At 39.1% G+C, this 26,699-nt stretch overlaps 1 protein-coding gene across 3 annotated transcripts in view; it reads left to right on the forward strand.

Annotated features, from left to right (window-relative positions):
* DGKB (diacylglycerol kinase beta) overlaps positions 1–26,699 on the forward strand; it is a 305,929-nt gene that overhangs the window by 235,693 nt on the left and 43,537 nt on the right. For all 3 annotated transcript variants that reach the window (XM_060782155.2, XM_060782153.2, XM_060782156.2), the window contains one exon: positions 4,853–5,048. In XM_060782155.2, coding sequence (XP_060638138.2) covers positions 4,853–5,048 — 196 coding nt within the window. The remainder of the gene's footprint in view (positions 1–4,852; positions 5,049–26,699) is intronic.

Consider the following 26,699-nt stretch of genomic DNA (forward strand, 5'->3'; position numbering starts at 1 on the left):
TTAACAGTACTGGTAGAATGGCTCCACTTTCCTTTTATCAGTAAGTTAAAGTATTGATATACACAGAATGATTAACACATACGTTCTTGTTATGCTTACTCTATACTACACAAATCACTACAAGATATCCCAATGGCCACATTGATATTTGACACTAGAAAAGACATGAATCAAGCAATAACTCCTGAATACTTCGTAGCTCATTTTGGTTGCAGAGTCTTAATCTCTCCTGTGTTTTTTTTCATAAGTAAGTAAACTTTATTACGGTCGATGATCAGATCATAACAGGGGGACCCAGTCCCACACATCTACATCAAACCAAAGGGGTTAAATGCTTCAAACTTCAACAAATTTTAAAATCTAGGCTACAAGCCACATACAAGTAGTTATTAAAACCCAGCTCAGCCCACAAGATCATGTGAAGGCAGTGTAAAGGGAGGTAGTGGGGATAGATAGCACTTTGGGGGGGGGGGAGAGGAGTGGGGGGATATCCAACACTATAAATATCAATCTATATCTGATTTCCCATCTATATTCCAGAGGTGAAGCTTAGGTCTTTTGACTCTCAATTATTGTCCACCGGATTTTAATCGCAGCCATGCAGAACTTAGCTCCACTTTCCTTTGTATGTTTGTATCTGTTTTCCTGAACCTATTGCAATAAGGTGCATCTGCAATAGATATCAACCCTCCAAATTTGATCGATGAAATGAGAGGTAAAGAAATTCCTCAATACAGCAGCTGGGTAGAAAAGATGTAGCCATGTAAAGAGGAGTATTTACTGTGAGATGACTGTTCTGGATTATGAATTTTAACACAACACACCTGCCTTGGATTCCTCTAGGCATAGAGGCAATGATACAAGAGTTGGTGCAGTTGGTGCACATTCTAATCCATACCAAGCCAAGAAATTCACTGAATGAACTTGAGCTGATCACCTTCTCTCTGATCTTGACCTTTTGTGAGCACCATGTAGGAAGTAAAAGAGCCATTTATGACACTTTGCATTTATTAGATGAAAAGTGGTGTATAAATGTATCTAATAAATAAACCCCCAAGCTATGAGCACTAACTGGGATATCCAAAGTTCAAAATAAGTTTTTTTTTCCTTTCTGCTCTCACTTTAACCTCCTGGTGATGGTAAAACGTTGATTAAACTAAATTATGTTAAACTAAATTAATTTGACTTGTACTTATAACAACCCTATCAGTGAGAAATCTCCAGAAGCCTTCAGTCATCAGCTGTTCTACTGAGATCTTGCAAACTCAGGGCTGTGGTTTCCCTGACTATAATATGGTCTTCCTCTTTTTCCTACTACCTTCCACTTTACTGAGCATTATTGTTGTTTCTGGTGAGCCATGCTGTCTCATGATATGCCCAATAAATGCACACTTCTTTCAAAGATATATTACAAACATGTTGTATTACATTACTGAGAGTACTTTTAGAGCAACCACTTGATGCACAATAAAGTATGGAATCATATTAGGGGAAATCAGTGTAGGATGATATGGTTTGAAACCCTGAAGTTACTGTTTGTTAGCTGTTGCAATTTTAAGGATGCCTATGAAACTCTGGGGAGGAGACTTGGAAGCTGATTCTACTCCTGTTTTTAGGACAAACTCGATGAGCTAGTAAATGTGCTGAATTGCATTCTCTACATTTGATCAACACCATGGACAGCTACTCTAAAGTTCATACAAAAATGGTACTGCTCCATTAATATGAAAGCCACTAGATATCACTGGCAAACTCATAGGATGGGAAAAGGGTAATCCATTCTGAGCCAGACTCAGATGAGTATGACTTGGGATATATCTATACTAAAAATGTATACTGTTGACACCAATGTAATTGCCATGGCTCAATGCTATGAAATCATGGGACTTTTGTTGAGGGATCAGCAATCTTTGGCCGAGAAAGCTAAAGACAATTTTAAAACTACAATTCCAATTTTTTCATAGCATTGAGCAACAGCAGTTAAGGGGGTATCAAACAGCATGAATTCTTCAGTGTAGATAAACTTTCAGTTGGAAATGTCTTTGTCTGTTATCCCTACAACTAAATCACTCTTTCACATCTGACCCTCTTTTCACTATTAGGATGAATGGAAAGGCTAGGTGCATAAATGTATGTTCGTTTTCTGCAATGCACTAACAATGAAATTGGGCCACCATTCTTAACATAGATATGGCAGCACAGTGGAAATAGATTTCTGTTGAAAATTCCTTGCTGCCTGAACAAAAGAATTTCTCTTTTACTAATTCTGAAAGTAACGCATCACAGCAGGTTTCTGGGGCCTTGTGAAATAATTGTCTTAGTGTACTGCCTGCTGTGTTTGATATTGAGTGAAAACGCTCCCTGCACCATCTTATATCACAATTCTCCCTTTATTTAAATAATTTTAGTCACTTTCTGGGGGGTGCAAGACCTTTATAAATTAACAGCAGGGAAATACCAAAGGTGTCAGATTGCATATTTATCATCTTTTTCGTGTAATACTTAAATATGTATTAAGAAGTGACTGACATAAATTAGGCAGATTTCAGAAGCCACAGGCTGTGGCTTGTAGAGGACCCCCTTCTGCTTGACATTTCATCCTTGTCAAAGATCAAATTATTTTAATTTAGGCTGCAAATTATAAGGAATGAAGACTTCTTTGTGGGAATTCCCTGTGGTAATCTGACTTTTGTTGTTACTGCTGCTTGTCAGTGTGCAAAAGATATAATATGCATGCAAATAAGGTTAAAAAATATGTACTATCTAATTATCCAGCCAGTACATTCCACTTGAAGACAGTGGGAGGCCTGACACACAGTATGTGTTTGATTCATTGAGGCCTGCAGGGTATTTACACAAGATTACTTTTAATTATGAAATTAATATCTGTTTATCAAGAATGTATAGTAGTAAGTGAGTATACACATGAGCAGAATATTTAGTAAAAAGAAGTCACATTAATGTTTAACACATATATCAGATGTTAAAAAAATATGAAAGTTTGATTTTACTAGTAAAGTATAATCAGTTCTGTGTGAAAGTCTAGGTTTCTTCAAGTCACCTGTCAGCTTATGATGCTCCTATGAATTTCATAGTTTTGTTTTTTTTCCGGCAAGGAAATATTTAGAAGTGTCTTCCCCCCAATTCTTTCCCATGCAATACATCTTAAAGGACCTGGTGATCCTTAGTGGCCTCCCATCCAAGTACTAACCATGGCTGACCCTGCTTATCTTCCAAAATAAAACATCTCGGGTCTTTAAGGTATTGAGGCCAAAGTGAGTTCAAACTGCTCATTAAAAGATGCTTGCTGCAAAATATGCCCATTTTCTTATCATCACAGTTCCTTGATATGTAGAAAAGGACAACAACATTTTAAGGCTCCTGACCAAAAATATTATATGCAACTCTAAACTATGATACTTAGAAAAAGACATGCAGAATAGAAGCTTCCTGTTTTGATTGCTTTCCTTCCAAGCCATAGGCAATCTTAGGTTCACTATAAGTCGGAAATGAGTTGAAGGGACACAACAATATCAACATGGGTAGAAAGTAGGAAGCATCCAGCTCATACAACTTATTTATTTATTTAATTTAATTGAAACATTTATATTCCAACATTCTCACCCTGCAAGGGGACTCAGGGTGGAGCACAACATATATACATAAATGTTCAGTGCCAGAATGTAAAACCATAAGTATGCACAAACAGTAAAATCACTTATATCCACTTGAAAATTATTTGTTTTAAAACAATCTTAGGACACCATTCTATTATTGCCTCTCATTTCACTGCCCCACAGGCATGGTCCCACAGCCAGATGTTTCTGAAGGACAGGAGGAAGAAAGCTGATCTAATATTGCCAGGAACGGAGTTCCATAGCTGGGGGGCAATCATTGAGAAGGCCCTATCTCTCATCCCCGCCAAACGTGCCTGTGATGGTGGCAGGACCGAGAGCAGTGCCTCCCCAGAAGATGTTAGTCTTCATGGTGGTTCATAAAGAGAGATGCATTCAGACAAGCAAACTGGACTAGGACCATTTAGGGCTTTATAGGCCAAAGCCCGGTAACAAACAGGCAGCAAGTGGAGCTGACATAACATGGGAGTTGTGTGCTCCCTGTATGCTGCCCCAGTTATTAACCTGACTGTCTCTCATTGGACTATTTGAAGCTTCCAAACAGTCTTCAAAGGCAACCCCATGTAGAGCGCGTTGCAGTAGTCTAACCATGCCCATGTCTGACTTCCCAACTTAGGATCTCATCAGACGGGAAAGCAAAAGAAAGTGTCTTAACTCATTTCCTCCCACATTTCTGCATCTTCTGTGGTGTCAGCCATCACTGTCTTTCCTCTGCTTTCTCACGCATTCTGCTACTTGGTGTCGGGTCACCTGATTCCTGAAGATTATCTTCAGGCTCCGTTTCCATGCAGCTAGGAAATGGAGCCCCATGGAGTCCCACTGGAAGTGCTCTTGTCATGTGATGGCCTCTGTGGGGCTACCGTGGAGCTCCATTTCCTAAGCGTATGGAAGCAGCACCCAAAGACCATCTGATGAGGTATTTAGAAATAACCATATACCAGATTATTTACTATCCAAGGTAGAGAAAAGATCAGAATAAGGAAAAGTATTTTACCAAGCTATTTGGAGTTGGGTTAGAAAACAGTGAGCTATGGATATGCCAAGATTACATGGTTCAGTACAGGATTGGCCTTTTAAAGGGGATATAAGAAAGAAAAGTAACAGAGCGAAAGAGAATAAATATATATAGCACTATAACCAAAATGGGAGGTTAATTCTGTCATCTTTTCAGTCCTTAACTTCCTTCCTTCCTTCCTTTCATTCCTTTTGTTGTCAAGTGTGATGGAATCCAGATAGATGTGAGCAACATTTCTCTGGAAGGGATTGCCATTTTGAACATTCCAAGTATGCATGGTGGATCAAACCTTTGGGGTGAGACCAAGAAAAGGCGAAGCCATCGTAGGTACGAAAAAAACAGGTCTGATAAAAGAACCACAGTTACAGATGCGAAGGAGCTGAAGTTTGCATGTCAAGGTAAGTTTCCAAGTAGAAATAAATGTGTGGTTCTAGGTACAAACTTTCAGATTTAATGTGTATTTGACAAATAACAGATGAACTGTTTAATGTATGAAATAATATCTGGCTGGGATTCCTAAAGGTGTTGGATTTATAGAAGAGTTCTAACTAGATCAGGTGAAAAGTTTTAATCTATCAGCTATATAAACAACATGCTTCCTGTCTGAGCTCAGGTTTTGCAACTTCTTGACAGGTCCAGAAAAAGATTTCTGTTTCCAAAATAATGTCTTTTCTCAGCCTATATAAAAATGTTGTTTTAACAAAGATGTGTTTGTGTATTGTTACTTTGGTGCTTTGTGCAAAATGACAAAACTTATGTAATGTTTGTTCTGCTGGGTTTAGAACTAAGACAAATATATACTTGTTTATTAATCTCTTTTCCCTTATTTGCTTATACTAAATAAATACTTTATTGGATGGTTTCATTGCCAGAATGGTGCAATGATCACTAGTTCTAACATAATCAGGACTCTCAAATTTGATAGTGCATCCAAGCCTTTAGTCCCACAGGTTTCTATTTTTTCCAGTACTTACTCTAACCTTTAGTAGGGCTTGGGAATTAATGTAGATATGTGACTTTCACTTCAATCCACTGGTGCTGGTATGTCAGTGAAAGGTACAATATTTTCCGGCATATAAGATGACTGGGCGTATAAGACGACCCCCAACTTTTCCAGTTAAAATATAGAGTTTGGTATATACTCGCCGTATAAGACTACCCCTCTTCCAACGCACACCAAATAAAAATTTAAAAAGCATCAGATTTGATTTCAATATGGGAATTTTCATATTACTGTACCTCATTCTCTGCCTCTCAGATCCTGCACATGAGCACCTGCACTGCTTCACTGCAGTCTTCAGGAGCGAGATCTGAGAGGCAGAGGAGAAAGTATGTTAATAGGATACAAGGGCGGGCCAGACAGGTAAAAGAGGTGTGTTTTTCTGGGCTCAGAGCCACTCTATCTTTTTTTCCCATACCCCGTGTGCCCTGGAGGCTTGCAGCTTGCTCCGCCCTTCACTTACACCTTCCTGGTGAGGTACCCCTTCACTTCAACATCAGGACCTCATTAAGTCCACGAATCCTGATGAATGGATTTTCTTCGACCGTACTTGTACAGCATCGGCCTTAATGCTTTCATACAGTTGCTGCATATGGCAGGGATGCGGCCACTGCCATTTCTGAGCTCTCCCCAGCATATGCAGCAACCACAGATTCTCCAATCCAGATTGGAAGTTTCAGCAACCACTCTATAGGACAACTCCTGGCGTATAAGACTATTCCCGCATATAAGATGACTCCCACGTATAAGGCTACTCCTGCGTATAAGATGACTCATGCATATAAGATGACCCCTGACTTTTGCGAAGATTTTTTTTGGGTTAAAAATGGTCTTATACGCCAGAAAATATGGGTAGTTATATTTTTCTGCTCCTCTTGGAAACCCAAGGCAACTGTTCCTTCTAAATTGGTACTTTATGTACCGTGCTTGGCTCTCTCCTGTCAAGTATCTATATTGTAATAAGGAATTTTGTAAGTTGAAGGCTCTGATATCCATTAATAGAACTGTTGTACTGTTGTACTATCATGGAATGATTTCAGACATTCTAACTGCTATAGGAATGAACATGTCAACAATATTGTATTAACAAACAGTTCAATTTCTGTAAGGTGGTGAAAGGTTGGTTTGTTTAGCATTAAAATGTCATGCAGTTTGTTGTTGGATTGGCAGTCATTATTTACTTTACATCATGTAGATTATGAGAACAGAACAAGTTTTATAAGCAACAAATCCCATCAGATCTTGGAAGCTAAGCAGGATTGGATGGGAGAGTGCCATTGAATTCCAGTTGCTGTAGGCAATATTTCAGATGAAGAAATTGTCAAAACCACTTCTCAGTATCTCTCGCCCAAGAAAACCCAGTGAAATTGATGGGGTTGCCACAAATCATTAGGCGACTTGAAGGAACTTATACACAAGAAGAACTAATATTAAATTAAAAGAGATGCCAGAATGGGGAAGGTTGCAGAAAAAGAAACTTACCGACTGATTGCAAGTATTCACTTGACTAAATCACAAAATCTTGTAGAAAATAATACAGAGAAGACAGGGAAATTACAGAGAAGACATGAAAGAGGGGTAATAAAAAGTAATGGTCACTAATGCTTTAGAACAGAAAATGTTGCAAGTTCGAAGACTCAGATGTTGGAGTTGCATTCTAATATCTTCCATCCCTCTCCTAAAGTGAAAACATATTTTGCTAGCTACAAAATAAAAGGGGGCTGAAAAGAATATTGTGTAACCAGAAGAACAGGTAGAATGATAAAAGGCATGAAAATGAGGCAAGCGTGAAAGAAACATGAGGAAAAAAATGAGGCAGGATAGGCTTTCATTCAAGGACTCAATACAAGAAAAAATGTGAGCCATTGAACAGAAAAGAATGAAAATTTCAATGTATTTAAGGTTGAGGGCCAAAAAAACAGAGAGGTTTAGTGTCTCAGCATTCACAGTTGAAGGAAGAAATAAAAGTTTAGTTTTTAAATGCTGATGAAAATATACACAGAACATAGCTACGGGATTGGTACCTTTGGTGTCATTCCACTTCTGACAAAATATAGCCTTTCTCCAAGCATTTTCTAGATCATCCAGTGTGACTCTATGCTATTTTTGGACCAGAAGTCAACCATTTCAATAGGCTTCCTTATTATCTGAAAATCCATACAGTTTCACATATTGGCTCAAAGTCTGGGGATATATCCCTGTAAAGAACCTCCGCCACTGGTAATGAAGCTGCCACCCAATTGTAGAGAGACGCTACCAACTAGTGAGGAAGCGCCTAGGTTTAGGAGAGAGGAGCCACTGATTTGTAAAAGGCTCTGGTATTAAAGGCTCTGTTTGTGTTGTGAGGTAATTTTGGTAGAGTGGGTGCACAGAACGTAAGATTAATGGAGATGAGGCAGTTTTAAAAACCAAAGAGAACAAGTTTATTTTTAAACAAAGCGTATGGTTGCAGTATGAAGATGTTAAGCTTGGCAAACACTTGATGGTTACATGTAACTTGGTTGCGATACAATTCAGGCTTTCGATGTTACAACTTATGAACTCTTGCTGTGGTGAAGCGCTTTATTAACCAGTGTTCCCTGCAATGAATAGTCCTTCTGTTTGATCTATACTTGATCAAATCACAGATCTCCAGTCTTCCTCCGACTAGCGATCCTAACAAGCCTCTGTTAGTTCTTTCTAACTAAAGCAACTAACAAGGTTTTCCCCTTCAGCTTCCTAGCTGAAGAAATCTCTACTATTCACGAACACTAAAACCTGACTCTTCACTTCTTCACTCCTCAGAGTCTAAAAACTGACTCTGCTGCTCTCTCAGAGTCTCCCCTCTGACTGACTCTAACTGTCACTTTTTTAAAACCTTTCCTCTCTAAGCTCCTCCCACCTCCTCTTCTGCCTCGTTTCCATGGTAACACATTTCTCACAGCTAGGCCGCTCCAGCCTTAGGGCAACCAATGCAAACATAAATACAGTTATAAGCATATTATTATAAACACTTCTGTACAATCCCCATCGACATATGGGGTTAAAATCCATTTGTTTTAAAGCAGACAGTTCGGCATTGACAAAAATCACATAAATGAAGGTGAAGAAAGAGGCAGTAATTTGCATGTGCAAATTTACCTAGGTAGACACTAATTAAGAAATAAATGTTGCTATTTAAATAAAAATGAAATCATTTTGAAATAGTGCTAGAAAATGTGCCTTCTTATTACTTCATCACATGGAGCACTTTCGCCATCATAGGACACTTCATCTTCATTTCAAGAACAAAGATGCACACCACATGACACTTGCCTCCTTCCGATGTAATGAAAATGGTTTAAGCAAGACTAAAAATAGTTCTTGAATTGTCAATTTCTATTGAAACCATTTTCATTACATTGCAATATAGATATATGTGCATAATAGATAACTTGCCTCCTTCCAGCCATCATCTGTTGCCCTTTGTCTTTGAAATGGAGCTGAAGCGTGCTGAAAGGAGGGAGTTCAGAACACGGACAAGTAATCATGTTCTGAGTCCCTGGGGCATGGCAGAACCACCTCTAAAGCCAAAAAAACACATGTGATAGAATCTGACAGATTTTCCTGTGTTGAATCATTTCAGGGCCATGGAATTGATGTTTTGCCCCACTTTGCTAATACTGAATATTTTCCTTAATAGTAATCTAAACTCCATATGGAGAGGTGGATTTTTCCATTACACTTTTTTTTTATGAAGTGCCTCTCCGTGATCCTTCTGTTGTTTAAAGTGGTTTAAAGACAGTGTGGGTTCTATTGAAAAATAGTGTTTTTAAAATGTGCTGATCTCCTCTAGAGGGAGATCACCAAATTGAAAGGAGTGTAGAGGGAAGATTTCATTGAAAGGAATATTAAAAGTGGAGTTAAAATTCTGCTGGTCTACCCTAGGGGAGGAATTCAAAGAGAAGAGGGGGAGATCCCATTGAAAGGAGTGATTTAAAACAGTGACATGGGAGGAGACATCATCTCCTCTGGTGTGTGGGCTTTGGGAGTGCAAGGGACCCCATTGAAAGAAGAGTTTTTAAAACAGTTTCCTGCCACTTTTAATTTTGAGGGGCCTTGGAGAGGGCAAGAGACCCCATTGAAAGAAGAGTTTTTAAAGTGGTGTCTTGTCTCCTCTGGTGTGCAGGCCTTGGGGAAAGCAAGGGATTTCTTGGTTTTCGAATACTGAAGTTTTCCCTGGTTTTAAAAAAGTAATATGGAGAGGTCAGAGAAAAGAATTCCCCATGTGATGGGGAATTCCACAGGCAACAGCGGGTTAAAACCTGAAGAGAAAAACGTGTGATGGGAAGACAGAACTTGAAACTGGACAATTGGGGATCTACCAGTACAATTTCCTTTTCTAGTCAGATGGTCCCTAACACTTCTCAAGATCCATGTGATTAAGTCCTTAGTCTGCTGTCCAAATACAAAGTATTGATGGATATTTTCAGACTCTTCTACACTTCCTGCTTCAGTGTTCTTTATATTTTAACCAGAGTTGAGGTCAAATTGAGGACACATTTGAACAGAACACTATTTACTGTAACATAAAGTAATAAATGCTCCCTTATTTAATTGTCACATGTAAAAACAAATAATTAGCACAAAAATGATATTTTCTGTGCTGGAATACTGTTTTGGCTGCAAAATATTTTTTTTCCCAAAAGGAGTGTGAAAAGTATCACAGTGCTTGACTATTTTTTGGCTGGTGTTTCAGTGTGTTGAGTCATTCCTTTTTTATGGAAAAATTGCTGTGACTTTTTACAACCATACTTTGAAGCAGAACATGGAACAACCCTAGTTTTCCTTTTTGTGTACACTGTACATTTTGGAAAATAATTATTGGCAGAGTTAGGTTCTTAATTCTTTTGTCATACACCATTTCCCTTTGGCTTCTTTTAAGAGGGAAAGGGTCAAGCATGTCCACTTCCTAACCACCATATTTCTTTTGAATGTGCTTTTCCCTTCTTCTTTTGGAAATTGGATGCTTCAAATGTCTACCACTGCCTATCAAGAAAATTGAGAAGATTCAGGACAAATAAACGCAAGTTTAGCACATAGGTAATCCATAGCATTCACTATGATAAGATCTTGTGATGATCACTAACTTTGATGGCTTCAGACCCTATGAACACATGATGGGTATATGAAGAATTCATGGGAGGAAAAGGGCTTCAAAGCTACTTGTTTCATCAGTGGGAGTATGTTATCTTAAATGCACTATATCTCACTATACCAAATGCAGGAGAAAAGCATATTCAAAAGAAAGTTGGAAAATCGTGTTGCAGTCCTTTCTTGCCAGTGGACTTCTTGATTGGCTGTCAGCTCTGTGAATGGGATTGTACACAAGCTAGGCTTTTGATTTGATCGAGCATGTTTTTTTATGTTTATAGAGTTGCTCACAGGGAAAGAAAATCTCGGGGATTATATATACCCCTTTCTGCAACATTCTGGTAAGGAATGTTACAACTGGTGGAAATGCCTTATGCCCAACTATTTTAAATTGTAGGAGTGTATCTGGCCCCAAATTTGAAAATATTAAGGGAAAAACAAAGCCCAAGACAAAACAAACTGAACTTTTAAAAAAACAGCCATGACATGACAACAAATAAATTAAGTCACTTTCCTCCTCTAATATAGAGGGACATTTTTATGTTACTTTGTCCTTTCTCTCTGTATGCATCTCTGTATGCATTAGTCAATTTGCAAATGAATTTAATGCATGTTCCCAGATGAACATACCAGGCAGCTTCATTTAGTTTCTTTGCTTTCTTGGTATTCCATATGCCACAATATGTGTGATCCTTGCAAATCCAAGAATCAATCCATGGGTGTGAAATCACTGTAGTCTACCCTGACATCATAACATAAAGAGGTATAAACATAAGTATATCAAATAAAATTCCAGCTTTTTCTTTCTTGTTTTGACAAGCACATAAATGCAACCATTACAAAACACTCATTTTTGGCATTCACTATATGAACTTTATGATCTCCCCATACCAACTTTACCATAAAATAAACTGGAGCAGTTGCTATGGGCATCAGATTCCACAAAGGAAGTGCTATCTTCATTTATCAGTCTTGATATTTTCCCCAGTCAGACTCATTTTCAAAGTGTGAACTCCAGTCTGGAGCAGGGAGTATTATTTTCACTTCATGTGGGAGAATGGCTAAACCTAGCAATTGTTCTATCTCATTCCCTCCCTCCATCTATTTTATCTTTCTTCTCTCCTTCTCTTCATTTCTCTAGTATGTACACCTGCAAATTATGTTTTTTCCAAAGATCATTTTTAATATGCTAATGGTCATGGTACTAAAAAGTGTTTAAGCTAAACATCTAGTAGATGAATCCCAGCCAAAGCTATCTTTGGAGCCTTATAGTACATAAGAATTCTTCAGTTTTTCTAAAGAAGCTTTGCATTTCCAAATAGTTGTTCAGAGACTTCACAGCAGTTGCCAGCTAGATTGGCTCTATCCACTGTCATACCCTTTACTATAACTACTGACATTCCACTTTTGTCTTCAGACCAGATGTCACCCATTACTGAAAACATTCTCTCTGCAGGTGCATTAGACTCTCTGCATGCCAAAACAAATTCAGCAAGCGGCAGAGGATTTTACAATGTACTTCTTCAAAAACAACAAAAACCCCAAACACTAACAGGCAGTTTTCACTAAAAGAGCAAGAGGAGAAGAGAATCCAAGACTAAAGTGGAGTTTGTTATTTTCCTAACTGCCCATGTTTTGAAAGAGGGACCAATTCCTATTGCTTTGGAGCCAAGCTCTGGATAATAATAAGAGAGAAAACCTTTAGTCAAATATTATTTTTAGTATATTGTGACATTCAGACGTAGGTATAATATGTTTTATAGTGAGAACAAACTGTGGTTGTGATAAAAAATTGAGAACTTCTGTATATTCTAACAAAATCCCTTTCATTATAGCAGGTGCAATGTTTCTGCATGTGTTTAGTTTATGTATGAAATGAGCTTATATAATGCAGGACATTGGGAATATATTCTACCTATGTGTCTTCTTCACAGGGAGATACATTGCACCCCTTCACGTCAGCAAATATTATTGACCAATTGTTAAAGGGGGTGACATGGTATTTCCTCCACCTTATCCCTCTTTCCAATGAGCAAAGATTTTGTTTTGTTCATGGGAGTGAATAGTTGCCACTTATATAAAAAAATGGGTCTAGAAACAGTCCCAAAGTTATCAACAAGATAGGTTCCATGTGTTTGGTCTTACATTGAATTTCTTTGTAAGTCAGAACATTTTTAAGTGTAACTCCAACCCTATCTATCTACATACATACATACAGTTTCCAAGTTATGAACAAGATGGTTTCTGTAAGTTTGTTTTTAAGATGAATTTGTATATGTCAGAACAGGTAAATGTTTAAGTGTAACTCCAGCCAAAGATATGTATATTTTAGCTTTGGACAGCATAGAGAAGGTGTTCAAATATCTGTATTTTCCTTTATAAAAAGAAAGCAAAGGTCCTGTAAGTGTATCCTACATGGAAACATGAACTGATATTGGGAAATGAAAAAAGATTATTCAGTAATCCTCCTATTATGATCAATAGGAACCAATAAAATGAAGGGGAAATGCAAATGGGAAATAATTAACACCAGAAAGGACATTTGCTGATTGGAACTTCCATGTATAATGTTTATTCACATGTATTATATAAATAATATAGATAGTACTGAGTGCTGTATTGATTCAGTTTCCAGCTTGTCATAGAGATATTATGCTTCAGTGGCATTAAAGAGCTTCAACACAGAAGCAATCAAAACTTTGGCCCTGAACTGGATGGATTTTTGCAGTGTTGTGCAAAGATGGACTCTTGCACATGGTGTCACTGCTTTTTAGGTTCATTTACATACAGGCTGTGAAATAAGCATGCTTTTTAGACATTTTTCAGTGAATTCTTAAATAACCATGGAAGTTTGTTCATATTGGTATTCATATTGGTTAATGAGTAGTGTGTGATACCACACAGTATGTTTAGACTTCAGAATCTTGAACATTAAAAAAATGAAGCCTTAGTAAGTCTGAACTCAAATGGCTTTTTATTTTTCTTTTCATGTTCACTGTCATCACAATTATTTCCAGGTTTCTGTAAGGTTCAGAGTTCTCATCAAAGCTATCTATTTTACTCCCAAACAGACACTAATTCAGTAAAGGTATGTGATAACAGATTACTTATTCATCTAATGTAGAGCTATCAACCCCCATTGGCTAGGATCTTAGGCAGAGGGTTCTTTCATGTCATCTGCTATCATCCCTTTGCAGATTTCAGATTCAACCCCATGTCCCAAGCTTGCAACTGCAAGGGATTCACCTTGAGACCTTCTTCAGATGAAACATTTCCTGTTTAGAAGGCTCCATGAGAAGACAATTCACAGGATTCACATCTCATATACTTTTTTCAGGCTCTGGGAGAAAAAAAATGCTGTATAGTTTCTTTTGAGAGTAACAGTTTTATGCTGTCACATGAAGCCTTCTATGTATAAAGTCTCCTATAGAAAATAGACATGGGATGCATCTATACTGTAGAAATTAATGCAGTTTGACACCACTTTGGCTGCTATGAGTCACTGCTGTGGAATCCTCGCATCTGCAATTTGGTTAGGCACTAGCACTCTTTAGCAGAGAAGGCTAAGGATTGTTTGAAACTAAGAGGAATAATTTTGTTTTCATTTTAAAATACAGAGGGGGAATATGCCTCTTATGGCTAGAAAGGATGCCTGCATGTCTCCTCCAATATTAGAGGCAGTAGGTCCCTGTAAATCATGTGCTATGGAACATAAGTGGGAGGGTGCAGATACGCAATGCTGAATTTTGTGTGAACAGAATGCTAGGCCCATTAGATCTCCACCACTGCTCTTCTTATGTTCTTAATAGTAATATTATTTCAAAAATCAAAATTGCAACAAAGCAAACAATTGTATTATAGCCTCTGTGATTAAAAATGACATAAAATAATTTACCAAAAAGACATGGTTAAGTCGTTAAACTGCCCTGAGTCCCCCTTCGAGGTTGAGAAGGGTGGTTATACAAATGCCACAAATAAATAATAAATAATAATAAATTAAATAATAATAAATTTAAATCCTGAAGTTCCATAGCTATACAATGTGAAACACATCCAATTTGTTCTCGATCAACCAATTTGCACCACAAGTTTTAAAATTTACAACTCAGCATTTACCCATACCTTTTATGCAGATCAGACTTAATGAAAAAAAGTTGGTAGAATTCTCCAGTTTCTTGCTAGCTTTATAATTTCTTTTTCAGAAATGTAAACTTGTTGGACACCTTATCACTCCAACAAAAGCAGGTTCCAGCATTTTATATCTTTCTTTTTTGACAGCTATATAACAATGCCGTTCTCCATGCTGTTCATGCTAGTTAAATGGATTCTTTCTTTTTCAATTATCTAGCAACATTTTTGTCAATTATCTAGCAGCTCACATTATCAAACTTGCCATAAACTAGATAGCTCTGTCAGGTTCGTATAATGATGGAATATATGTTTTAAAGACCCCCGTCTTCCTACAGAAATCAAACATGTGTCCCAGACCAAAAGAGATCTGATGCAGGTGCCATTAAAGGAATCTAGTTTCTGAATTCAGCAGTTCTAAATTCAGTGGTCACGGTGTCACCCATTCTTTCAAGTTGTTACAAGTAGTTCCTTCTTTTAAAAAAAGCTCTTATCCTTTATCTTTTGTTTTAGTAGAATCCATTCATTTCCAAAAGGAGAGATCTGCTTTTCCCATCTGCCAGTTTGCTAAGTGAAAGGTTTTTTTTTTACCAAGTCAGCTATGAACCCAGGTTAGAATTGAGAGGCCACTCTAAAGAAATGTTTGAGAGTTGTAGGATTTTGAAAAGGTATGCTACCCCAAGGCTCAGCTTAGAAGAACAGATTTCACACAATCCTGTGTACCACTTTGAATAGGGGAAAGAGTGCCACCCACTAAAAAACAAAGCCACATAAGCCAACTTTGGGAAACTTTTGTTAGAAATAAAATAAGGTATAAAAATCCTGCCCAAAATTTAATTTAGATATTGACAAGGGAGTGGCCGTTAAGTTTGGATATTTTTTATCAGCATAAAACTTCAAAAATCAGCAATAAATAATATTTTATGATACTCTCATGACTAAATCTTAGGGACCATGCAGTAATAACACCTTATGCAATTTTTCAGTGTTGGTGTAATGGACAAAAGTCATTTCTGGCATCAAATACAGAAGGATACCATTTTCCTACAAAATGATATCGTACTCTATCCAGTGCCAGAAGAATGCCAACTTTCTTTTCTTTCTACTGCAGCACTCTTTGGGATCAAAATCCTGTAAAAGTATTTCCCAGCTCTCAGGAGCAGCTTTCAGGACACAGTGAGGGTTGCAATAGAAAGGAATTTTGGATTCTGCCAGATGTGTGAAATCAGATTCTGCCCAAAAGATGCAACCCATACTAGGGACATGGATTGTAAAATCTCATAATGACTACACAGTTCATACGAGAATGAAATGGGAACTGAAATTCAACTGAAATTGAAAAATTGTGATCCAAAAAAACTGCAGTACATGAGTGTTTTTGAAGATGGTGCTGTACACCTTGTGAAAGCAAAATTTTTGAAACTCCAGGATGTTTTCCAGTTCAGTTCAGATTTTGTGGCTCATTGCCAGTAAACTGAATATAACAACAATAACAAAACTTTATTTATATCCCGCATTATCTCCCTGAGGGGACTCAGAGCGGTTCCAAGTAACATCAATACATACAGAGTAAACAACATAACTGTAAGATTAACAAAACAATATAAGCATAATAATTGTCATGATAACACACATATATTAAAAGTAATCCTGCCTTTTCAAGGCAATTTAAAAGGCTGAGCCAAAATTTGTGCAAGCTCACAATTTGTAGGGATAGAGCTCATGGATATATTAACCACTGTGGACTTCGCTAGTTAATCCAGGGGAAGTGATGGGTTTTATCTAGAAGCTTCAGTTGGTGCAGAGAAATCTTTATGATCAATGTAATAAGGACTGATGAATAGCTCTCTCTAAGCAGCACAGAGCATTCAGGATCAATTTAGGGCAACCCAAGTTGGAGGTTTTTACAACAGATGGTGAGATACCCTTGCTGGAATTTTGTTAAGTGAGCATATGCCTTGACATCACCATAAAGATTCTGAAAACATGTTTCAAGGACTTGTGATAACCAAGACCAAAAAAAAAATATTAAGTGCTTTAGCAACACATATGAATGACAGCCAGAGTGTTTGTGACCCAGTTACTTGGAAATGGCTGGTACAAAAACAGTTGGCACTCAACTTTAAATAAAACTATAGAACTCTTTCAGCCTTTCCACTCTGACTGCATAAATGTGAAAGTACTATAAATCCTGTTGACAGTTATTGCCATATCTATTGGCACGCAGTCAACAGCTATTTGAGAAGTGTTGTGCAGCATTGCTGGGGCCCATTACCTGTCTCCCTATATTTTCTGACAATTTATTTTCACCCCAGCAGGCACCACCTCACATTGCCATTAATTTGTAAGGCATCTTGTGCTGTCCAATGCAGCCTGTTTACAATATGCTCATGTAAATAACCCAAGAAGCTTACTGGCAATGCATTACAAGTATTAGATGGAAAGGCACAATTTAAAAGCAATGGAAGTAAAGAGAATGGGCCAAACAGGTAACCCAAGTACCAAGCTTTCCTCCTAAATCATAGGCCACACGTTCTTTATTAAAACACTGCTGTTGCCTAAATATGCTGTTTAACTGAACTAGCTATTGGTAATCCAGAATGTCTTCCCTAATGTTTATATGAAGGTTGTATGTGACCGAAAATACAAGAGACTAGGTAATGTATATCAGGATAGGGATGGGAAATGCCTGGTCTTCCAGTGATTTGATTTTATCACCTATCATCCCTCACCACTGTCTGTCTAAGACAGTGGTTCTCAACCTGTGGGTCCCCAAATGTTTTGGCCTCCAACTCCCAGAGATCCTAACAGCTGGTAAACTGGCTGCGATTTCTGGGAGTTGTAGGCCAAAACACCTGGGGACCCACAGGTTGAGAACCACTGGTCTAAGACCTCCTAGGATGGTCCTGATTTGCACTGTAGAATTAATGCAGTTTGACATCAATTTAATTGCCTAAAGCCTTCCTCTCTCTTCACTTTCCTGTCACAAAAAGGCTGACTCTTCCAAGAACCAGAAGTACTTTGCCTGAGGCTCCACCCCTGAGGGGATTCTTAAAGAAGCAGGGTGACGGAGGCTTCGAATGCAAAAAGACTGTCTAGACTGACCTCCCAGAAACTGTAAAAATATGAATCCATCTTACTGCAAAGGGTATTCATTAAAGATTTCCTGACTCACCTTCTGTGGACTGAGAGTAATGAAACTAGACACAGTTATTAGTCCTTCTCTACATAGGTGCCACCTAGGGACTTCTCCCATCTTTTTAAGCAACTGTAAACACCTCGCTTGTAGAAGTCGACAGGTTGCTCCAAAAGCCATGTTGTGACTTTGGAAATTAGAATCTCTATATCATTACACATGTGTAGTTTCAGCATTCTGTGACAAATGGAAGTGGGTCAGGAGAAATCTTTAATGAATGCCCCTCATAAAAAGAGCTTAATTAGGAGTAAACAGTGAGGGTCTTCATGGGGCATGACAAGTGGTAACCAGCTCCTGTCTTCATAGTATTCTATTTGTTCTTTTTAAAATTTTGAACAGTAATAAAAGTTCTGCAATTTTAGATGAAGAAATGATTGATAATCCCTGTTATTAATACCAATGGTAGAACAGTTGTTTGCAGTTGTTATTTTAATCTTTGGTTTTAACTGACCATAATAACTATGTTAAAATAGGCTACACTCAATGAAAGTTCTGCCAATAATATTATTTGAAAATTATTCCACAGACTGTACATTTTATACACAGCTTTCTTCTAAACTGGTTATATTTCATAGTGTTCAAAGGGGACTGTGCAGGGAATATCTCATTTGTATTTTGGAAAACTATCCAGGTGTCCAGGGCAGGGTTAAACGGATAATATAGTGTCAGACGTCTCTAGGGAACATGTGTCTGCAGTTAAACAAATTGAATAGCAATGACAGATTTTGCTGCCTCCTCATATAAAGGTCAGCAGGAGAAACCATCTATTTAGCGTTACAGGATAAAACTGTGAATCTTAACCAAATCCAGGTTCAAACACCTTATCATGCTAAAGTCAATTCTTTTAATGTTAAACTTTTTTTATTATTGAAATTATTCACCATTTTAAAAGGTACCTCAAAATATACTTGTATTTCCACCTCAGAATGGTTTTGTCACCACTAGCAAATGTTTTTCATAGATTGCAATACATTTTTAATTCATTAACCAAATCATAATAATCTATATTAATGTGTCGTAACAGAAAGATCTGAAGTTGTTAATCACTGCTTTCTTTTAACTGTATTTGGAAGAATAGTAACTATGCCAGATAAAAAACATATATCTGGGGTTTTTTTCCGGATGAACAGAAAGAAATGACCAATAAAAATAACAAGTAAAAAATCTATCAAAGAATATTGCAGATCTTTTGAATTTGAAGATCATCAAACTGTTTTCAGCCCAGTGGGTTTGATCCAGATTATAATAATCACATTCAGATTCTGTTGAAATCAGTGTGTGAAAAGTTCATAATGATTTCAAAGGAAAATCATTGCAGTTCTCTTGTTTGATACTAAATCCAATGTTTTGGCAGTGCATATCATAAAGTTTTCAATCACATTTATGATTTTTTCCATTTACTGCAACTTGCAGGTCTCTACCTGATTAGCTAAATGGCATCATAGTTCTCTTGGTAGTCTAAAGTCAATTAAAATATAAAATATCACAATTATAATGCAGTTCTGCTTACAACTGAAAAGCAAAAGAATGATCAGATGCATATTTAAGGTCTGAGATACAGAATGCAAAGATACAGAATGGGGGACAATGCCTGGCTCGAGAGCAGTACGTGTGAAAACTTGGAGTCCTCGTGGACAACAAGTTAAACATGAGCCAACAATGTGATGTGGCGGCAAAAAAAGCCAATGGGATTTTGGACTGCATCGATAGGAGCATAGTGTCTTGGTCTAGGGAAGTAATGCTACCCCTCTATTCCGCTTTGGTTAGACCACACCTGGAATATTGTGTCCAATTCTGGGCACCACAATTCAAGAGAGATATTGACAAGCTGGAATGTGTCCAGAGGAGGGCAACTAAAATGATCAAGTGTCTGGAGAACAAGCCCTATGAGGAGTGGCTTAAGGAGCTGGGCAAGTTTAGCCTGAAGAAGAGAAGGCTGAGAGGAGATATGATAGCCATGTATAAATATGTGAGAAGAAGCCACAGGGAGGAGGGAGCAAGCTTGTTTTCTGCTTCCTTGGAGACTAGGACGTGGAACAATGGCTTCAAACTACAAGAGAGGAGATTCCATCTGAACATGAGGAAGAACTTCCTGACTGTGAGAGCCGTTCAGCAGTGGAACTCTCTGCCCCGGAGTGTGGTGGAGGCTCCTTCTTTGGAAGCTTTTAAACAGAGGCTGGATGGCCATCTGCCAGGGTTGATATGAATGCAATATTCCTGCTTTTTGGCAGGGGGTTGGACTGGATAGCCCGTGAGGTCTCTTCCAACTCTTTGATTCTATGATTCTATGATTCTATTCTATGAAAGTTTTTTCCCATAAGGCATGTTTCAAGTGCTCAAGTTATTAAAGTTTTATTAGCAAAATATGGCATTTGAAAACAAGAGTTCTTCCATCTTTCAATCAAAATTTTCAAAATTATCCATTTTTTCATAATGGCCCTGGCTTTTCAAAAGATGAAGGAGATGATGCATAAGTGAATTGAATTACTTATCCTCCTAGCATCTCCTCTTTGTAGGAGCATACTTTTTCCTTAGGAGCAGGGTTTGCTTCTGATGTTCCAAACGTGCATAAGAAACTTTGTTATTCCACTTTCTCTGCACCCCTTTATAAGAAAGTTCAAAAACTTACCCAACTAAATGTTCCATGCTAAACGATACTACACATTGATTGAAAAAAAAGTTAAGGTTCCTATGCAAATACAGAACATTTGGTCTGCGCTTATAGAAATTTGTATCCTGTCTACTTTATTTGTGAGTCTTTTGTTGATTTTTTGATGAAAATTGGTTGAATTCTTTGTTCATCAGACTTTTTACTACATCTAAGGTTAGGTTACATCTCTCCCACACCTGGTTCTATGATTACCCACATCCTTTTAGAAGAGAATTAGATACACTCCTGGGTAATGCTTCTTCAGCACATGAGAAGATTAAACATTAAATCTAGTAAGGCTGGAGTAGAAAGATTTATAGCAGCACTTACTGCAAGTTAGTATCTGTACATTTGACAGACTTGGAGTGAGGTTTAATCATACGCTCACAAATGGTAAGTACTGGCATTTGCTTAACAAGGTCTCGCTAAAAATGAAATGGTGTAATACCAAAGTACAATGCAGGTTTCAACATTAGATAAATTAACAGTATTTTCATACATCTTAGCTTTGGTTTTCTACATGGCTAAGCAATCACCATTCACTGAATGTTACTTCTTGAGTGGCCAAAACAACAGTGTTCACTTTCCAAAGAAATGTATCAACAAATTGTGGGAAAACCTAAGGGTATTCAAATTTGTGTTCTACCTTCAAAGGAAACCCAGCAGGTGGGGACACCAAGTTATGACAAAACTTGTTTATATCTATATAAGAGAAACGGTTTCTGGGGTGGGAGAAACATTATATTATTATTAACAGTTTGTAATTCTGCTATTTGGTATAAGTTAAACTTCCCTTAACCCAGAATTCCAAAATCTAAAAGCGTCCACATGGGCAATTGAGATAATGGCACCTCTGAGTCCTGGTGGTTTAGTGTACCTAAATCATGGCCCCATCTACACTACCATATTATGCAGTTTAGAATCATATAATGTAATTGAACTGCATTATATGATTCTAATATATAATTATATTATAATTAATATAATTATATGGTTCTAATTGTATGATTATATGAGTACACAGTCCATGTAATGTATTTTCAAACTGGATTATATGGAAGTGTAGGCGAGGCCTTTGTTTCATGCACAACATTATTTTTAAAATATTGTATATATAATCACCTTCAGAATATTAGGTATAAAATCTCATTGAATATTGTGTTTAGATTTGTGTTCAATCATCAATATATCTCATTATGTATATTCATGTATTCCAAAATCCAAACTATGGATCACTTCCAGCCTCAAGTATTTTGGATAAGGGATATTCAACCCGGTATAATCATTAATGCAGTGCTTCTTTAGGGCACTGCTTCTTAAACTGTGAGTCCCAATCCCAAGAGGGTTACCCTTAGCTCAGTGTTGAGGTCACAAAAAAAATGGCAATAGTAAAAGATGCACCAGAACCCTCGGTGGCACAGTACGTTAAGCCTCTGAGCTGCTGAACTTGCTAACCGAAAGGTACTGCTCTGATGGGAAGATAACAGTGATCCATGCAGTCATGCCGGCTACATGACCTAGGAAGTGTATATGGACAATGCCGGCTCTTCGGATTAGAAATGGAGATGAGCACGAACCCCCAGAGTCAGACACAACTGGACTTAATGTCAGGAGAAAACCTTTACCTTACATAAAAGATGCAGCAGTTGCACTTCATAAAAAGGAAAACCAACCTGTTTAGCAAATGCAGATTTATTATCAGTAAATGTTTAATTTTATACCTATTTTATATCCTTGTATACCCAGGGTTGTGTAAAAATTTCTCAGACAGAAAGTGTCTTGAGTGGAAAAAGTTTAAAAAGGCCTGTTTTAGACAACTGGTACAAGGCTTATATTTGGATGCTATATTCTGAAAGCAAGAAGCAGTGGATAAGCAGCTTTTCTTGAGTAAGATCCTGAGATACATGAGAGGCTCTAGATGCAATTGTGCTTAGTATATTAGTTATATTTCACAAATTAGACAGCATGGCCCTATCCATACCGACTTGGAAGGAAGATCCACTTAGTTCAATGGGACTTGTTTCCAAGAAAGTATTCTTAGGATTGAAGCCAGCCACTGTGTACTCTCTAAATGCCAACCATCTGTTGGCAGGCAGCTTCTAAAATACTACATTTCAGACTAGCTGCACCAAATTTGTTAATTTTATATTTTTTCCTTAAGTATCATGGAGGTTTTTCTTTTCATTTCAGAGTCAAAACATCAATAGTGATAACAGTTGTTGAAATTTTGAAATCTAACAAGCTAACATGGGAAAGTTATAAAGAATTTTAAAAATTATTTTATCAGATAATTAACATAGAAAAATTAACACTTTGGATTACTCTTTTTAAAGTTTACACTAAAACAGGGCAAATTCACTATCCTCTGACAAACATTGCTTTCAATATGTCTTAGAATAACACAAATGAATCAACAAAAATGGACTAGTCAAACACAAACAGTATTTATTGATTTATTTACAGTATTTGTATACTGCTTTTCTCACCCCGAGGGGGACTCAAAGTGGTTTACACATAAGTAATGGCAAAAATTCAATGCCAGTACAAACAATTACAATTATACACTACAATTAGACATAAATTAAATTTAAAAATACATCCATGAGCAATAAAACAATCATTAAAACAATAAAATAGTCTTGTCCATCGAATCGCCGTTCCAGTCATTGTCTTTCTGAAATGCTGCATACATTTATTTCTACTGCCCAAAGGCCTGGTCCCAGAACCATGATTTTTTTTTCTAAAAGCCAGGAAGGAGGGAGCGGATCTTACCTCATTTGGGAGTGTGTTCCATAGGTGGGGTGGCCACAGCCGAGAAGTCCCTGTCTCTCGTCCCCGCCAGGCGCATCTGTGCTGTTGACGAGAGTGAGAGCAGGGCCTCCCCGGATGATCTTAGATTACGAGGTGGGACGTAGGGGTGGATACGTTCAGACAAGTAAGCTGAGCAAGAACCGTATAGCGCTTTATAGGTCAAAACCAGCACTTTGAATTGGGCTCGGAGATGGACTTGCAGCCAGTGGAGCTGGCATGGCATAGGGGGGTGGTATGCTTCCTGTATGCCGCCCCAGTTAGTAATCTGGCTGCCACCCATTGAACTAGCTGAAGTTTCTGAACTATCTTCAAAGGCAGCCCACGTAGAGCGCGCTGCAGTAATCTATTCAGGATGTAACCAGAGCGTGGACCACCGTGGCCAGATCAGACTTCCCAAGGTATGGGCGCAGCTGGTGTGCGAGTTTTAACTGTGCAAAAGCTCCCCTGGCCACCGCCAAAATCTGGGGTTCCAGGCTCAGCGATGAATCCAGGATCACTCCCAAGCTGTGAGTGTAACCCCATCCAACACACGCTGTAACCCTATGCCCTGTTCAGCCTTTCGACTGACCAGGAGGACCTCTGTCTTGTCTGGATTCAGTTTCAATTTGTTAGCTCTCATCCAGTCCGACACAGCGGCCAAACACTGGTTCAAGGTCTGGACAGCCCCCTTAGTAACAGGTTTTTGTTTTTTTTGTCGTGTCAGGAGCAACCGCTCTTGTTGTGAGAGAATTGGCCGTCTGTAAGGACGTTGCCCAGGGGACGCCTGGATGATTTTTTGATGTTTTATCATCCTTGTGGGAGGCTTCTCTCATGTGTCCGCATGAGCTGGAGCTAATAGAGGGAGCTCATCTGCCTCTCCCCGGATTCGAACCTGCGACCTGTCAGTCTTCAGTCCTGCCGGCACAGTGCTTTAACCCACTGCGCCACCCGGGGTTAACAGGTGGGAAGGAGTGACAGATTTGGACGTCATCTGTGTACAGATAACACTTTACTCCGAAACTCCGGAATATCTCCCCTAGTGGCTTCATGTAGATGTTAAATAACATTGGGGACAGAACTGCACCCTGAGGGACTCCACAAGACAATGGTTGTGGAGTCGAACAGGTGTCACCCAGTAACACCTTCTGAGACTGACCCTCCAGGAAGAACTGGAGCCACTGCAGAACAGTACCTCCAAGTCCTATTTCTGCGAGATGTCTCAGAAGGATACTGTGGTCAACGGTATCGAAGGCCGCTGAGAGGTCCAGCAGAACCAACAGGGACACATTCCCCTGTCGAGCTCCCGGTGAAGATCATCTACTAAGGCGACCAAGGCTGTTTCAGTGCCATGTCCCGGCCTAAAGCCAGACTGTGCCGGATCTAGATAATCAGTGTCTACTAAGAACCCCTGGAGTTGCAAAGCCACCACACGTTCCATGACTTTGCCCAAGTAGGGAAGATTGGAAACTGGCCAATAGTTGACGAATTGAGTGGGGTCCAGTGATGGTTTTTTCAACAGCGGTTTTATAACAGCCTGTTTTAGGCTGGCTGGAATGTTGCCCTCCTGTAAGGAGGCATTAACCACCACCTTAACCCACTCTGCCAAACCCCCTCTGGCTTCTTTGATCAGCCAGGATGGGCAGGGGTGTAGGATGCTGAACCAATTGAAAAGAATCCATTAAAACCAGACAAGCAGGTGCTCGTGTTACATCCTCAGAGACTGCTGTTAGCAAGGCATCAAAGTTGGAACGGATCACTGCAAATTTGTCCGCAAAGAACCGAGCAAATGCTTCACAGTGATCTGCCGAGTTGTCAGGGATCTTGCTCTGAGGTGGATTTAATAGTCCTCTGACAACTCGGAACAGCTCAGCCGGATGGTTCTTAGCGGACGCAATATTGGCTGCAAGGAATGTTTTTTGTGCAGTCTTTATTGCCGCGTCATAGCTCCATAAAAAGGAAACTAGACATGCTTGGACTGACCCACTACGCTTCCATCACCACACACGCTCTAGCCACCTCTTCTTTCACTTCATTGCTGCCAGCTCCTTAGTGAACCAAGGAGCTGGTTGAGCTTGGTTACTCGAGAGGGGGGATTCAGGAGCGATCGTGTACATAGCCCTGGTCATCTCCCTGTCCCAGAGAGAGACCAGAGCCTTGACAGGGTCACTTACCGAGGAGGCAGGAAAATCCCCAAGAGCCATCAGAAAACCATTTGGATCCATAAGTCTCCTGAGGTGGACCATTTTAATGGATCCCCCACCCCTGCAGAGGTAGGTAGGTGAAATGAGTCTAAACCTGATCAGTTGGTGGTTGGTCCATGGCAACAGAGCGATGGTCAGCTCCTCTACCCTGTCACCTTCTTCCCATCCCTGACAGAAGACCAGATGCAGCGTGTGTCCAGCACTGTGGGTGGGACCACATACTAATTGGGACAGGCCCATGGTTGCCATGGCTGACATGAAGTCCTGAGTCACTCCTGACAGAGTGGGCTCAACATGGACATTGAAGTCGCCCAGCACAATGTGCCATTGGGACTCCAAGGCCAGGCCTGAGACCACTCTGGCTAGCTCAGGTAGGGAGACTGTGGTGCAGCGGGGTGGTCAGTACACCAACAGAATCCCTATTTTGTCCCGGTCACCGACTCACAGGCTGACACACTCAAATGTGGTAGACTGCAGAATGGGACACCCGGTCAGGGGGATGGTATCCTTATAGACAATTACTACACCCCCTCCCCGCCCTCTTGACTGTCATTGAACGGAGTAGCCTGTTGGACAAAGCTGGGAGACATTAACCCCCCCCCCCCCCAGCCTCGTCCAACCAGGTCTCCATTATACAAGCCAGGTCAGCATGTTGTTCAAGGATTAGATCCTGAATAATAGATGTTTTTCCATTCACTGACCTGGGATTGAACAGCACCACTCGCAACCTGGAGGGACCGCCATCCTGGGTACTCATCTTAACCTTGTCAGGAGCCCTATTTAAATTTACAAGAGTTGTTCTTTCCATTTCTAGCCGAATTTGTAATTTAGAATTACTATCTATGGGTTGAATTAGCATTTTTGGTCTGCTCCATTTTTTTTTTTTTGGCCGCATTGATGACCTGGATCTCCCTTTCCCACATCTCCCCTTCCTAGTCACCACCTCAATGGGAACCCCCCAACCAAGATCCA

Source organism: Anolis sagrei, chromosome 6, assembly GCF_037176765.1.
Source record: "Anolis sagrei isolate rAnoSag1 chromosome 6, rAnoSag1.mat, whole genome shotgun sequence".
Taxonomy (NCBI): domain Eukaryota; kingdom Metazoa; phylum Chordata; class Lepidosauria; order Squamata; family Dactyloidae; genus Anolis; species Anolis sagrei.